This window comes from Ochotona curzoniae, unplaced genomic scaffold (genome assembly GCF_017591425.1).
Source record: "Ochotona curzoniae isolate NIBS_2020 unplaced genomic scaffold, NIBS_Ocur_1.0 contig_883, whole genome shotgun sequence".
Classification (NCBI taxonomy): domain Eukaryota; kingdom Metazoa; phylum Chordata; class Mammalia; order Lagomorpha; family Ochotonidae; genus Ochotona; species Ochotona curzoniae.
The window spans coordinates 55409562-55422508 of record NW_024466599.1 but is presented as its reverse complement, the minus strand read 5'-3'; the positions used below and the strand labels follow the sequence as shown (position 1 = coordinate 55422508).

At 39.0% G+C, this 12947-nt stretch overlaps 1 protein-coding gene across 1 annotated transcript in view; it reads left to right on the top strand.

The window, feature by feature from the left end:
• The window catches only part of DNAH6 (dynein axonemal heavy chain 6), a 232916-nt gene that overhangs the window by 151129 nt on the left and 68840 nt on the right, over window positions 1–12947 (top strand). Inside the window, exons 46-52 of the mRNA XM_040993368.1 lie at window positions 2529–2681; window positions 3850–3990; window positions 4643–4885; window positions 6155–6322; window positions 8403–8638; window positions 11014–11275; window positions 12329–12452. Of these exons, the coding sequence (XP_040849302.1) occupies window positions 2529–2681; window positions 3850–3990; window positions 4643–4885; window positions 6155–6322; window positions 8403–8638; window positions 11014–11275; window positions 12329–12452 (1327 nt within the window). The remainder of the gene's footprint in view (window positions 1–2528; window positions 2682–3849; window positions 3991–4642; window positions 4886–6154; window positions 6323–8402; window positions 8639–11013; window positions 11276–12328; window positions 12453–12947) is intronic.

Genomic DNA, 12947 nt, shown 5'->3' with positions numbered 1-12947 from the left:
ACATTGTTTTCTATGATATATTTGAAGTACCTTCATATATGTTTTAAGCTTCCTTAGAATTTTTAAAACACTATAAGCAAGAATAAATACAAACACTAAACAGGAAAAACATTTTAACATTGTGACCTTGACTGAGTTTGAGTCTACTATAAAAATATCAATTGCTATATTAGCCCACTTTTTGTTATTTTAAAATGCTTAACATTCCTTGAAAGGAAAAAAAAAGTTCATTGCAGCCTACAAATGAGGGGACATGATCAAGCTACCCTATCATGTTGTATCTCATGGAGGTGGTTTCAGGGGTGCTGAGACACAACGCTTGAACTGAACTAATCGAACTTGAACTGAAATCATAAATCTGAGGAGCCACCCTGAAGGATCTAGAGTCCTCCCACCAACCTGCTGTGCTCAGACTCTGTAGTTAGAGCAAGTTTTCACCCTTCAACCCTTTAATCAGATGGTTATTAGCACCAAGACATCAGGATTTGAACAGGCACATGAGTTTTGGGGAGACAAATCCTGTCAGCAGACACATCACAGTTACCAAAGAAAAAGATAAGCACACCATTAGAAGAAATAATGAGGAAACTCTAATAAAAGTGGAAGCAAACTTGAAATATCTGGAGGAAATGTTCTGCCTTACCAATAATTGAGAATATTTTCATAAATAGAAATGCCGGTGGGTTTCTTTTTCTTTTTGCTCTTGCAGATCAATAAAGTTTAAAAATCATAATGTTCAGCACTGGTTAAAAAAAAAAAAGCTACTCATTTCTCTCAGATATATTAGAGTGTTTCTGAAGGTCATGAGCAGTATGTACCTAAAACCTGCATGTTTATGCATTAAAAGTTGCATATTTGAGAAAATCTATTTAGCACTATTTTTCAGTAATAATTTGAAAGAATCTCAGTGTCCAATGAGAGTAATGTAAATAAATTCTTTCATAATCATAAAATATAATGGCATCCATGTGAAAAAAAGCAAAGGTTTTATCATAGAAACACACCTTCATTTGAAAAAATGTTTACAGTGTACTGTTAATCACAATGTGAGCACAAAGTAACTACCATATTGGCTCTTTGATTTAATGTACATTTAAGTAGATCTACCAGATATAGGGTTAAATAGTATCTGGGTCATGGGACCCTAAGTAACTTTTGTTTTCTTAGCTTTGTTTATGTGTAGTTTTAAGTTATTCTCAAAATATTTCTAAGAATTTTTAGCATTGCTCTTAAAACTCAAATCATACTTCAAAAGCTGTAGTTACTACCCTTTAAAGATCAAGTCATATTGTCTTTCTTCATGTTAAATAACCAGAAAGCTATCCTACTCCATTAAAAGCCCCAGCTGAACACAAACATTCTATTCTGATTAAGAATAAACATAATCACAGTAACTAAACTGAGTATGTGTGTATGTAGCATATATACAAAGCAAATATGTGAAACTGAGAAACAAGATGTTAAAGATATTAATGTGCACTTACTAGAATATAGAAAGTAGAGATAAGTATGTTTAGATAATATGAATAATATAACTAGAGACTTTCTACTACTGAAAGGTTCCAAAAATTGAATACATACTAGGCTTAAACAAATTTTTCACTATGCTTAAAAAACATTTAAAAACATGGGAAATATTCTTTCCCATGCTTTACACCTAATCTTAGCCAAAAGGCTCAGAAGCTTTTCCCATGCTTTAATCAAAAGGGAAATTAATATGGTTCAGCACTTTAAGACTTTCAGAGAAAGATCAAGAAAACAAAAATCTCCTATTAGGGAGTAAAGAAAATCTATAAACATAAATCCATAGAATGCAACTAAATAGCTGATTATGGATTTGCAAGTTTGAGCAGATTTTTTTAATGGAGAATAGCAAATGTGGAGTATGTCTGCCCTTCCTAACAATCAAAATCATGCAAGTTTAATTTTTTTTTGACAAAAATATTTGTACTCCTCCTATGAACAGAAGCAAAGATTAAAATAAGTGATTAAAGATTAATGAAATCATCCTGTTGAATGAGAACTAGTGTTATCTGCAAAATTCAAAAATTCATATATTTTAATTGCAAATCTCACCCCTGGAAATTCATTTCAGGGAAACAAAATAACCAGAAAGAATAGCTGTAGTCCTAAGGATATTCTTATAATGGAAACTAGACTGTAAATGTCCATGACATATGGATCATCCATTCCCTGGTACAACATACTCCCACATCTATGCTTACAGAAATGAATATTCTGCAAAATTTTAGAGCAATACTGATGATAAAGGGGCAGAATACAAATGACTTCATCCAGGTAAAATATGCATACCTTTTCAGAAATGAAACCCAAAGGAAAAATGAAAAATCAACAAGCATACTTACCATGTTAAAATTTTAGGATTCCTTCTCTCTTTTCTTTTTTTTTTTTTTTTAGTATTTGCTCTTAAAATTAACTCAAATTCTGAAATAGATATTTGCTTTGTTATTCACATGTAATAAATGTCAAATGGCACAAATACATGATTACTCTGCTTTCTTCTACAGATTCTAGTGGAGGAGTTCCTGGAAGATATAAATAACATCCTAAACTCAGGGGAGGTGCCTAATTTATTCGAAAAGGATGAACTGGAATATGTTTTAGCAGCCACCAGACCAAAAGCCAAAGAAGCTGGAATTTCTGAGGGAAATAGAGATGAGGTAGGATGTGCCAGAATAGCAACATGGTTCTGAACCCAAAAATCTCTTAGCTTTTTATGTAACAGTACACAGAATCCAATGAGGGTCTAGGCATAGGATATTTTCTCATATTGTGAGTTTCCTCTGTAAGCCAACCTACACTACTTTCTCAGTTTAAAGCAGCAGTCTACTAGAAAGTTCCATGAGAAAACAAAAACCTTCCTTGCCGGGAAGTCACAGCCTTATTCATAATGTTCAACTTCCTTTGTTTCTCGTTAAGCACTAGCTTATTTCCCATTCCTGCAAGTGTACTGCCTCAGGAGAACTGAAGGCCGAGTCTAGTACTTTTGATCTTGCTTATCAGCAAGGTAAAGCACAGGTGAAACAGAGGCCCATTGACTCAGGAGCAGGTGTGGCTGCTGGCCACTCCCACTTTCTCCAACACCACACCAGATTCCATACACATTATTTATCTACCCCAATATTTTCCCTTCTTCACCTTTTTAGCAATTTTTAAACCTTTTCTGTGGCTCACTGAGAGAATTTCCTCCACTGCTAGGTTAGGGATTATAAGTACAGACACCAAGTCTACTTCAGCCAAAGTAAACCCAGATGGCTTTGTTGTAAAGACACAGAATCACAGGGAGAGTCAGAGAAGGAGATTCCAGGCTGAAGTCCTTGAGCTGAGTACTTCCATGGAAATGAATGAATGGCCATGGGAGCTACTTCCTGAGCCACAATCTTTCTGCCTGAACTAGGAAGCCACTAAACCTAAAAGTTAGCATCCCATCACCTGCCAGTTCCAAAGCCATGGGGCAGGAGGCACCTGACATCCGGAGACAAGAGCTCCAGGACCAGGCCGCTTCTGCCTCACTGAGTTTGCAGGAGTGATGCCCTCCACCCTGTCCCTCTCTCCCAGTTGTCCTCTGGCCCAAAGCAATCTACTTTATTGAGGAATCTCCTCGAATCCACTCATTCTCAGAGCACTGATTGCAGTGAAGTTTGAAGAAAGCTCCTTTTTCATCTTTCCAGGCTATGTGTGAGAGAGAAGCAGATGGGGATGAATATTGAACAAGATGGCTCTTACATCTACTGTATGAAAACAACTCCCAGTCTGACTGGCAGTCTGAGGCATTAGCCCGCCCTTACTCTCACTGCCGGTTCATTTTGAAAAATCTTTTCCCACTAGGTGTTTCAGTACTTCATCAGCCGGGTCCGTCAGAAGCTGCACATCGTCCTCTGCATGAGCCCTGTTGGGGAGGCTTTCCGGGCTCGATGCCGAATGTTCCCCTCCCTCGTGAACTGCTGCACCATTGACTGGTTTGCCAAGGTTAGTGACTTCCCAGGAGATCCCTTTGATGAGTTGGAGATAGAACAGGATATGAAACAGTTACTTAAAAGAGTATAGGATTGGCAAACTGGGGAATTTATAGGAATTCTGGACTCTGCCAAAAGGACAATCATGAGGGGCAACTGATGAGGCCAGTTGGCATGGTTGTGAGGTTTTCTCCAGTCTTGCTCAACCTCACAGCTGCAGGCACGGGGTAACAGAGAATTGCACGTGATTAAGTTTCAGATGAGCTCCAAAAGTCAAAAAAGAAGCGAAGAAGTTGAAGTACATGTAGGATGCTGATTATGTAATGAACCTTAAGTTCCAGCTGTAAAATACAGAAGTTGTCTGACTCAGAATTCTTAAAACACCCCAGCATTCATTCAACCAAAAACAAACCAAAAAACTCACTTATTGAACAGTTCCCCTGTGCCTGATGCTATCCTGAGGGTCACACTGGTCAGCAAATATAGACCTAAACCCCACTTTAATGAACAAATTCATTCAGTTCATTAAACCCCGGAGATGCGAGCAGGAGTTAACTGGATGAGAGGAGAGCCCAGGCAAGGAAGAAGGCCAGGGAAATTCTAATTCTTACATTCCCGTTGAAGTGACACACCCAGTAGGTTTTCCACGTTCTTTCTTTCCACAGTGGCCCAGAGAAGCACTCCTTTCTGTGTCAAAAACGTTTTTCTCCAGTGTCGACACCGGAAGTGAAGATCTGAGAGACAAGCTCTCCCTCATGTGTGTCAACGTTCACCTGAGCGTCTCCCAGATGGCAGAGCGCTTCTACACAGAGCTCCGCAGGCGGTATTACATGACACCCACCTCCTACCTGGAGCTCATCAATCTCTACCTGTTCATGCTGAGCGAGAAAAGGAAGCAGTTAGTGTCAGTAAGTTCAATGTCATCCACAAAGTCTTTTTTCAATATTTTTGGATCAAATTTAAAACTTTTGAGAATGAGCTGTGTTCCTTCTTGTATCCCAAGCCCCCATCATCCTGCCACAGTCACTTGACAATTGGCCATAGGATCCAGCCTTCCCTTTCCTTGACATAATTTCCTTCTGCTGTTTACACAGGTATCCTTGACTCAGCTGAATGATACTTAAATTGCAAAAGTGTCAAAGTTAAGCAAAGAACTAATCACCTCTGTGGTATTTGATGTGACAGAAAATGTTCTGCTCAGCCATAAAGATGAACTCTGGTAGTTTATAGAGTCAGTGGCTTCCACGAAGAGCAAGGAGCTTGTATGAACTATGTGTGACAAGTGCTGACCTTGAGCACATTCTGTAATTTCTCTGAGCCCTAGTAAGAAAGGACATGTAGAAAATACCTATATAGCTAGCTCTAAGCCTCTTGACTTGTGAACTCTAGATAAGTCACTATTCATGGAGTCTTGAAGTATAACTGAGCTCAGAAAATAGTGGCTGCCATTTTCTTCATCATCAGGCCAGTAACATGGCCTAAAATCTCCAATATTTAAAATGTAGTCGCAAATAGAAGCATTTAGATTTTTAAAATGTTATTCAAAGGGGTTTTACCTGATCAATGCATGCCTTGTAAAATTTGTATTGTTGAAAGCTGCCAATTTGAACTAAGCTTCCTGACTCATCTCAAAAAAAAAAAAAAAAAAGGCACTTTTTCTCAGGTATCTCAAATCCTCAGACCACCCCTTTGGTTTCAGTCAAGAGTTTCCCACCAATGAAAAATAAAGTTCATACCCAGCAGCCAGAGCTGAAGCTGAACTCCTGGGATCCCGTACCCCTGTAGCTATACCAGCCCACCTTGAGTGTTGAAGGTCCTAGAGCTGTAGCCTCCAGGGATTCATATCTGAACCTGAACTTAACCCTCACTCCTTCATGAAGAATTAATTAATGAATTAATGAATTAGTTAATTCATGAAGAATTAATATCTCACACATGTACGCACGTGCACACACACACACACACTGTGGCCAAGGGCTGGGGATCCAAACATACTGTGGTGAATGTCTGACCATTTGCTGAAACTCATATTACCTGAAAATTTTTAACTTTTAATGCTTCACAATTTGAAGGATATACCAAATTCTATGGACATAAAATATGAATATACAAGCAATAGATATTAGCAAACTTACAAGTTACAATGCTTTATTTAACAGATTTCCATTATCATTTAGGCACGGGATCGGGTGAAGAATGGTCTCACCAAGCTGTTAGAGACAAACATGCTGGTAGATAAAATGAAATTAGATCTCTCAGCTTTAGAACCTGTGCTTTTAGCAAAATCACAGGATGTTGAAGCCCTGATGGAAAAATTGGCAATCGACCAAGAAAATGCGGATCAGGTATGTTATATAATTTTCACAATGTGGGTGACAAAGTTTCGGTCAGCAATCCATTGCATGTATTCAGTGGTGTGTGATTAGATCACTTTGTTAGACCATGATTAAAATAACTGACGTTTAATAATGCTTTTTCTTAGCAATTTAAGAGCAGTTTTTTGTTTTGTTTTTGTTTTATTGTATTGTATTTCATTTTATGACACAGTTTCATAGGCTCTGGGATTCCCCCAGCCCCTCCCCAAGCCCTCTCCCCCTATTGAATTCCTCCATATTATTACACCAGTACAGATCATATCCAGTCATGATTCCTTCATTGCGAGTTTGGACCATGCAATAGATGCAGAGAGTCCAGCATCTTATTGTCCAGATAAATTCAACAGTTTCATTGGAAGACCATTCTTGGTCTGAAAGTAGAGCTGGCAGAACATCATCTCCTCCAATGAGATGTCACTACACAACTTCAACAACAGGAAGAAACATCGAAATTAACAACATCATGAAGTTAATTAACATGGTATTGAGTGACCAATATGTTAGAAAATGCAAGTTCTTAACCACATCCTGTAACTACTTCCTTGACAGCTCAATTTTAGTATAGACACAACCAGCTGTTATAAATGTTTTTTTCTCCCAAACTAACCTGTTTTTGAGTTTAACCTAAATCAGAGTGGCACAGAAACATTGGAAGGATCAACAGTAACATCCATCATATATATAACAGCTGAGTACAAACTTAACATCAAAGTTTCTACGTAGTTACATCTTGTTTAAGCATTAACAGTCATAAATTGATAAAGTTTTTTGGAGGAGAAAATTAAGCCACAATTTAAACCTTGCAGTATACAGTGATTAAGCATGGTTTTACTGAACTTTTCTGTTCCTCAGTTGTTAAAATACAAAGTTTTAGACAGGTGAGCAGGGAAATCCCCAACCACCCAGTGAGTAAGGAAGAATTTAACTCTACTTCCTCCTAGTAAAGTCCAGGAGACGCAAATAGGGAGCCTGACCAGTAAACACAGGCTGAGCGATTGTAGGCTAGTTGGCCTTTTCCCTAGCTATTCCAGACTTTCTATATCTATGTCTCTGTCCATCTGAAAAGCCAAATGGGTCAGTCATTTCCTATTGAATTTCCCACATGGGATGATAGCAGCCCAAAACCCTCTCATAGGGCCTGGTGACATTGGAACTATAGCCAGGAGCCCTGGGCGGCACTCAGAGATAAAAAGCATTGTAAATTTCCTTCTGGGCTCGGGAGAGGAGCTTTCTCTGGTCCTTATCTAGTTCCAACCTTGGCTCCCAGGCCTCTCTTACACTGACCATCAGGGTTACTTGTGAGCCCCAAAATTAATTCAGATAGACCAAAACTAATAAAAGTCAGCTAGTTGATAATTACTCAGCTTGTACCTTACTGATTAGGCTTTTGCTTTTCAGGAGCAGTTTTAAGAGGCATACAGTCACCTGCTGCAAAAGAAACCTGATTCTTTCCCCAAGAACAGGAGAGAGAGACAGACAGAAAGAAAAGACAGTAGTTACACCTACAAATATAAAGCAGCTAGTCCTCTTTGAGGAAGGAGCTGCCTGTTAACAATAATTTTGTCTCTGTAAAGCTATCTACATGTTACAAGATAAGCAGAGAGAACATAAAATGCAATCTAGCTAATTCCCTTTCATCATTGGCCTACTCCAAAGGGCAAATGTGACTCATTGTTGATTTTGCTTTTGATTCTTTAAATCCAAACACAGATCAGTATTCCTCATCCATAGTGCTGAGAACCAAAGGTGGTTTGAATTGGTTTTTTTTTTTAATATTTGCAAAGATATAAAGGTATCTCAAAATTGGACCCAACACTAAACATGAGACTTTATACATGCCTAAACACTAAACATGAGACTTTACACAGAGACTAAAGGTAATTTTATACAGTATAGTTGTTATAGTGGCATGTTTACTACAATCCATCACTGGAAGTTTTCAGGCATGGAGTTTTCACTTATATCCTGTTGGCACTCCAAATTGGATTTTTAGATTAGATGTACTTAACCTGAGATGAGACCACTTAAACACTCATGTTTCAACGGTTAGGTCCGTCACATTGTGCAAGAAGATGAAGCAACCGCAAAAGTGAAAGCTGAAGAAACGCAAGCAATAGCTGATGATGCTCAGAGAGATCTTGAAGAAGCACTACCTGCCCTGGATGCTGCGAACAAAGCTCTTGATTCCTTAGATAAGGCGGATATATCTGAAATCAGAGTCTTTACCAAGCCCCCAGACTTAGTCATGACTGTAATGGAGGCAATCTCCATTCTCTTGAATGTCAAGTAAGTAACTCATGCATGAGAGTGCTGCAAAAACCTTCATGGAAAATTAAATAATCAGTTTCTTTAGATGTGGGGAGAAATGTTAATGCATGCATAGCTTTTTCTTAATATGCATTTCAGGATACTTGATGGAATTTATTTTTACTGTTCTGAATTATATGTTCATTCTCCAATCTCATTGACACAGCTGGTCACTCAACATCTCAATTTGGCAAACACTCTTCTGAACATCTATTTTGTACTAGAGGGTGGAAGCTATAAAGTCTTTCCCTACAAGATGTATACAGTCTAGTGGGGAAACTAACATGAAAGGTGATTTCAGGACAATATGAGAATTACATAATGCTGAGGAAAAAATGCCTCAGTCCACCAGGAGAGCTACCAGCAGGTTGTTCAGGAGGTGATGCTCATCATTGAGTGGGACTGTGGGGGAGGTTCAAGGACTTCAATGCTGATGGAATGGGATAGTTCTCAGCAGGTGGAAAATAAACAAATGAAGAAATTTCTTGTATGCTGTGTGCTAGCAAAAACTTGCACTACAGTGAACCTTTCTATGTAAAACTGAACAGAGATTCCAGAGCCCCACCACCTGGCCTTCCTACTGCTGTTAAGGTGGTATCCTGGTAGCCCAGTAGGGCAGAGGGGCCTGGAGGCTCTGCACAGCACAAATAGCTCTGGCAGAGGTAACTAAGAACTTTAAGATTTATTTATTTGAAAGGTCAACACTGAGAAGACAGTAAAGAAAAAAAAAAAGAGGTCTTTCATCTGCTCATTCATGCCCCAAATGACCAGAACAGCAAGGGCTGGGGCAGACTGAAGCCAGAACTCCATATGGGTCTTACATGTAAGTAGCCTCTGACTTCCTAAGTGGATTAGCAGGAAGCTGTAGCTAAACTGGAACCAACACTCTGATACAGCGTGCTGGAGTTGCAAGTAGCAGGCTAAACCATTGCACGCTAGGGTCTGAAAATTTTTTAGCCAGATTTTCTTAGTTGACAGACCAACCTGGCAAGAGTTCATTCTCTCAAAGCTGACCATGAGAAATAAAACTCAATAAGAGGGAGTCTATGATATCTTGGCAAAAAAAAAAATTTAAGGGACAAAAACCAGAGAAAAAGAAGATAAAATGTGAGTGCTCAGGACACTGTAAAAATAGTTAGGGCCCGACACGGTAGCCTAGTGACTCAAGCCCTCACCTTGCACATGCTGAGATCCCAAATGGGTACAGGTTCATGTCCCAGCAGCCCTGCTTCCCATGCAGCTCCCTGCTTTTGGCCTGGGAAAGCAGTCGAGGATGACCCAAAGCCTTAGGACCCTGAACCCGCATGGGAGACCCGGAAGAAGCTCCTGGTTCCTGGCTTCGGATCAGTAAAGTACCAACTGTTGCGGTCACTTGGGGAGCGAATCAGCAGATGGAAGACTTCCTCTCTGTTCCTTCTCCTCTTCTGTATATCCAATCTTCCAATAAAAATAAATCTTTAAAAAATTAAAATTAAAATTATTGGGCTGGCATTTTGGCGCACGATGTGTTGTCACCATCTGTGATGCCCAACTCTCCTGTGAGCATCAGTTCTCAGCTGTTCCACTTCTGGTCCAACTCCCTGCTAATAGCCTAGGGGTAAGAAGCAGAAGATGGCCAAAGTGTCTGAGCTGCTGGTACCCACATGGGAAAAGAAAGTAGCCCTGGCTTCAGCCTGCTCTGACCCCAGCCATTCTGGGAGTGAAAAGCAGATAGATTCTCAACTCTCTCCCTCTCTTGTCCTCCTCCCCTCCCCTCCCTCTCTATCTCCCTCTCTGTAACTGACTTAAACAAATCTTTAAAACAAATAAATACATGACTGGCAGTGGGCAAGGAAATAACTCACTTGTGTTTATTAGAGCCAGAGCTGATGTTCAATCCTTTGTCCATCCATGCCTGATGGCTGTGTTGGTGGGTAGAGTTGCTTTCTACCTAGGCCACAAAAGGAATCCCAGTCTTACATCTACAGTGCTTAAGACTGCATATGTCATATGACTCACAGTTGGGTACAAGGGTGTAGTTGAGCCATGTTTCTGTCATGTAATCCTTTAAGCTGGTTGCAGTGAGGGTAAAATTAAATGAATCAGTTTAAAAAACAAAATTAGATAAAAATAAAATGATTGTTTCTATGATGCTGTATATTCCTAAAAGTATGATTTTAAAATGCTCTCTGTATTGTACTTATCAACCCTTCTCCCCATAAATTCATTGTGATGCATATAACAATTACTGGAATTAATGTACCAAGATTAAAAATACCCATCTATTGGAATGTTATTGAAATGTTCGCAGAATACATTGCTTTTTTTATATCACTTAATGACACTGTAATTAACTTACCACATCTTTTTTTCAGGCCTGACTGGTCAACAGCAAAGCAATTTCTTGGCGATCCTAACTTTCTAAGAAGACTGTTAGAATATGACAAAGAAAACATCAAGCCTCAGATATTGGCAAAGCTTCAAAAGTACATTAATAATCCTGACTTTGTGCCTGAAAAAGTAGAGAAAGTGTCCAAAGCATGCAAATCCATGTGCATGTGGGTAAGAGCAATGGATTTATACTCTCGGATAGTCAAGGAAGTTGAACCAAAGAGACAAAAACTCCGTGCTGCCCAGGTACTCTCTGTGTTATGATTGTTTCTAAACTTAGGCCATGAACCGCAGTCTTTCAGGTTCTCTGTAGAATGCTACTGTGACCCTGTACAGTAGATATAGTGGCAGAGCTCTGGAAATTTTAACTTGCTTTCAACAGTAGCTAGCAAAGATATATTTTTAAAGAAGTTCCTCCAAAGTTGTGCTTATTCTAAAATTAAAGGAAAAATCCTTAGTATTGTTCTGGAAAAGGGGAAACAACCTCGTGGGTTTTTTAAATGTGACTTCTAGCACTAGTATCTGAGAGTCTGCTTCTACTGGTAAATATTCGGGTACATGATGGTGTCATGTGAGATCTTAAAACCAATTTGACCCATAATCGAATATGAGGTCCCTAGTTTTCCCGAAAACAACATTCTAAATGTTGAGTTGGTCGTATTACCTAAAGCAAACAAAAGGGGCGGGGGGAATGGCTATAATGTAGGGATCTGGAAACTTCTTCCATAATTATCCAAATAGTAAATATTGTCAGTCCTGCAAGTTGTATGGTCTCTGTTTTAAGTCCTCAGCTCTACTGTGGCAACACAGAACCAGTCAATACCAACACACAAATGGATACGCATGGATGCACAGTGTTACCTGTGAATACTGCAAGCTATATTTTGTGCAATTATTATGAGTCACAAAATATTACTGATTTTTCCAGTAACTTAAAAATGTAAAAATTATTCTGGGCTCACTGACTATCCAAAAATAGGCAACAGCCTAGAGTTGGCGTACAAACCAAAGTTTACACATTCTTGATAGAAAGTATTAGTTTCCATTCTTGGATAAATATTTAGTCTGTTTTATTTAAAATTTATCACACATGGCAACTGATTTATACCAAATGCTTGATATATCTGTTTTTTATGATTTAATTTGTTGGGCTTTATCTCTTATTTTACTCATTTGTTTTAACTTCACATATAACAATGCCATCTGTATTTTAGGGGTCTTAAATCATGATTTTTAAAAAAGTTATAAATTCGGCCTTCTTTTTGGCCTTCCCTTAAAGTATTTGCTTGATTTTATTAGGCTGAGCTTGATATTACAATGGCTACTCTGAGAGAAAAACAAGCATTACTTAAACAAGTAGAAGATCAAATACAGGCCTTACAGGATGAGTATGACAAAAGTGTAAATGAGAAAGAAAGTTTGGGTAAGTAGCTCCAAAAACTTACACTGAGGGGCTGGCGTTGTGGCATAGTGAGTAAAATCTCTGCTAATGTGCAAGGAAAACAGTGGAAGAAAGCCCAAGTACTTGGGCTGCTACATCCAAGAGGGAAACAACTGAATCTCTTGGCTCCTAGTTTCAGTGTGACCCAACCCCAGCCATTGTAGCCATCTGGGGAGTGAACCAACTTTCCCATTCTCCTATGGCTCTGCTTTTCAAAGAAATAGATGTTTAAATTTTTACATTAATCGGTAGATATACCTAATTTTCAAAAGTAGAAAAGGTTTTGAGGCAATCAAATTTCAGCTTCTTTTTAATGAATCTTTTTTGAAAGATCTTCCATCTGCTGGCTCACTCCCCAAGTGGCCACAGTGGCCAGAACCATACTGATCCAAAGCCAGAAGTCAGGAGCTTCTTCTGGATCCTCTTACATGGATGCAGGGGCCCAAAGACTTGAGCCACCCTCTGCTGCTGTCCCAG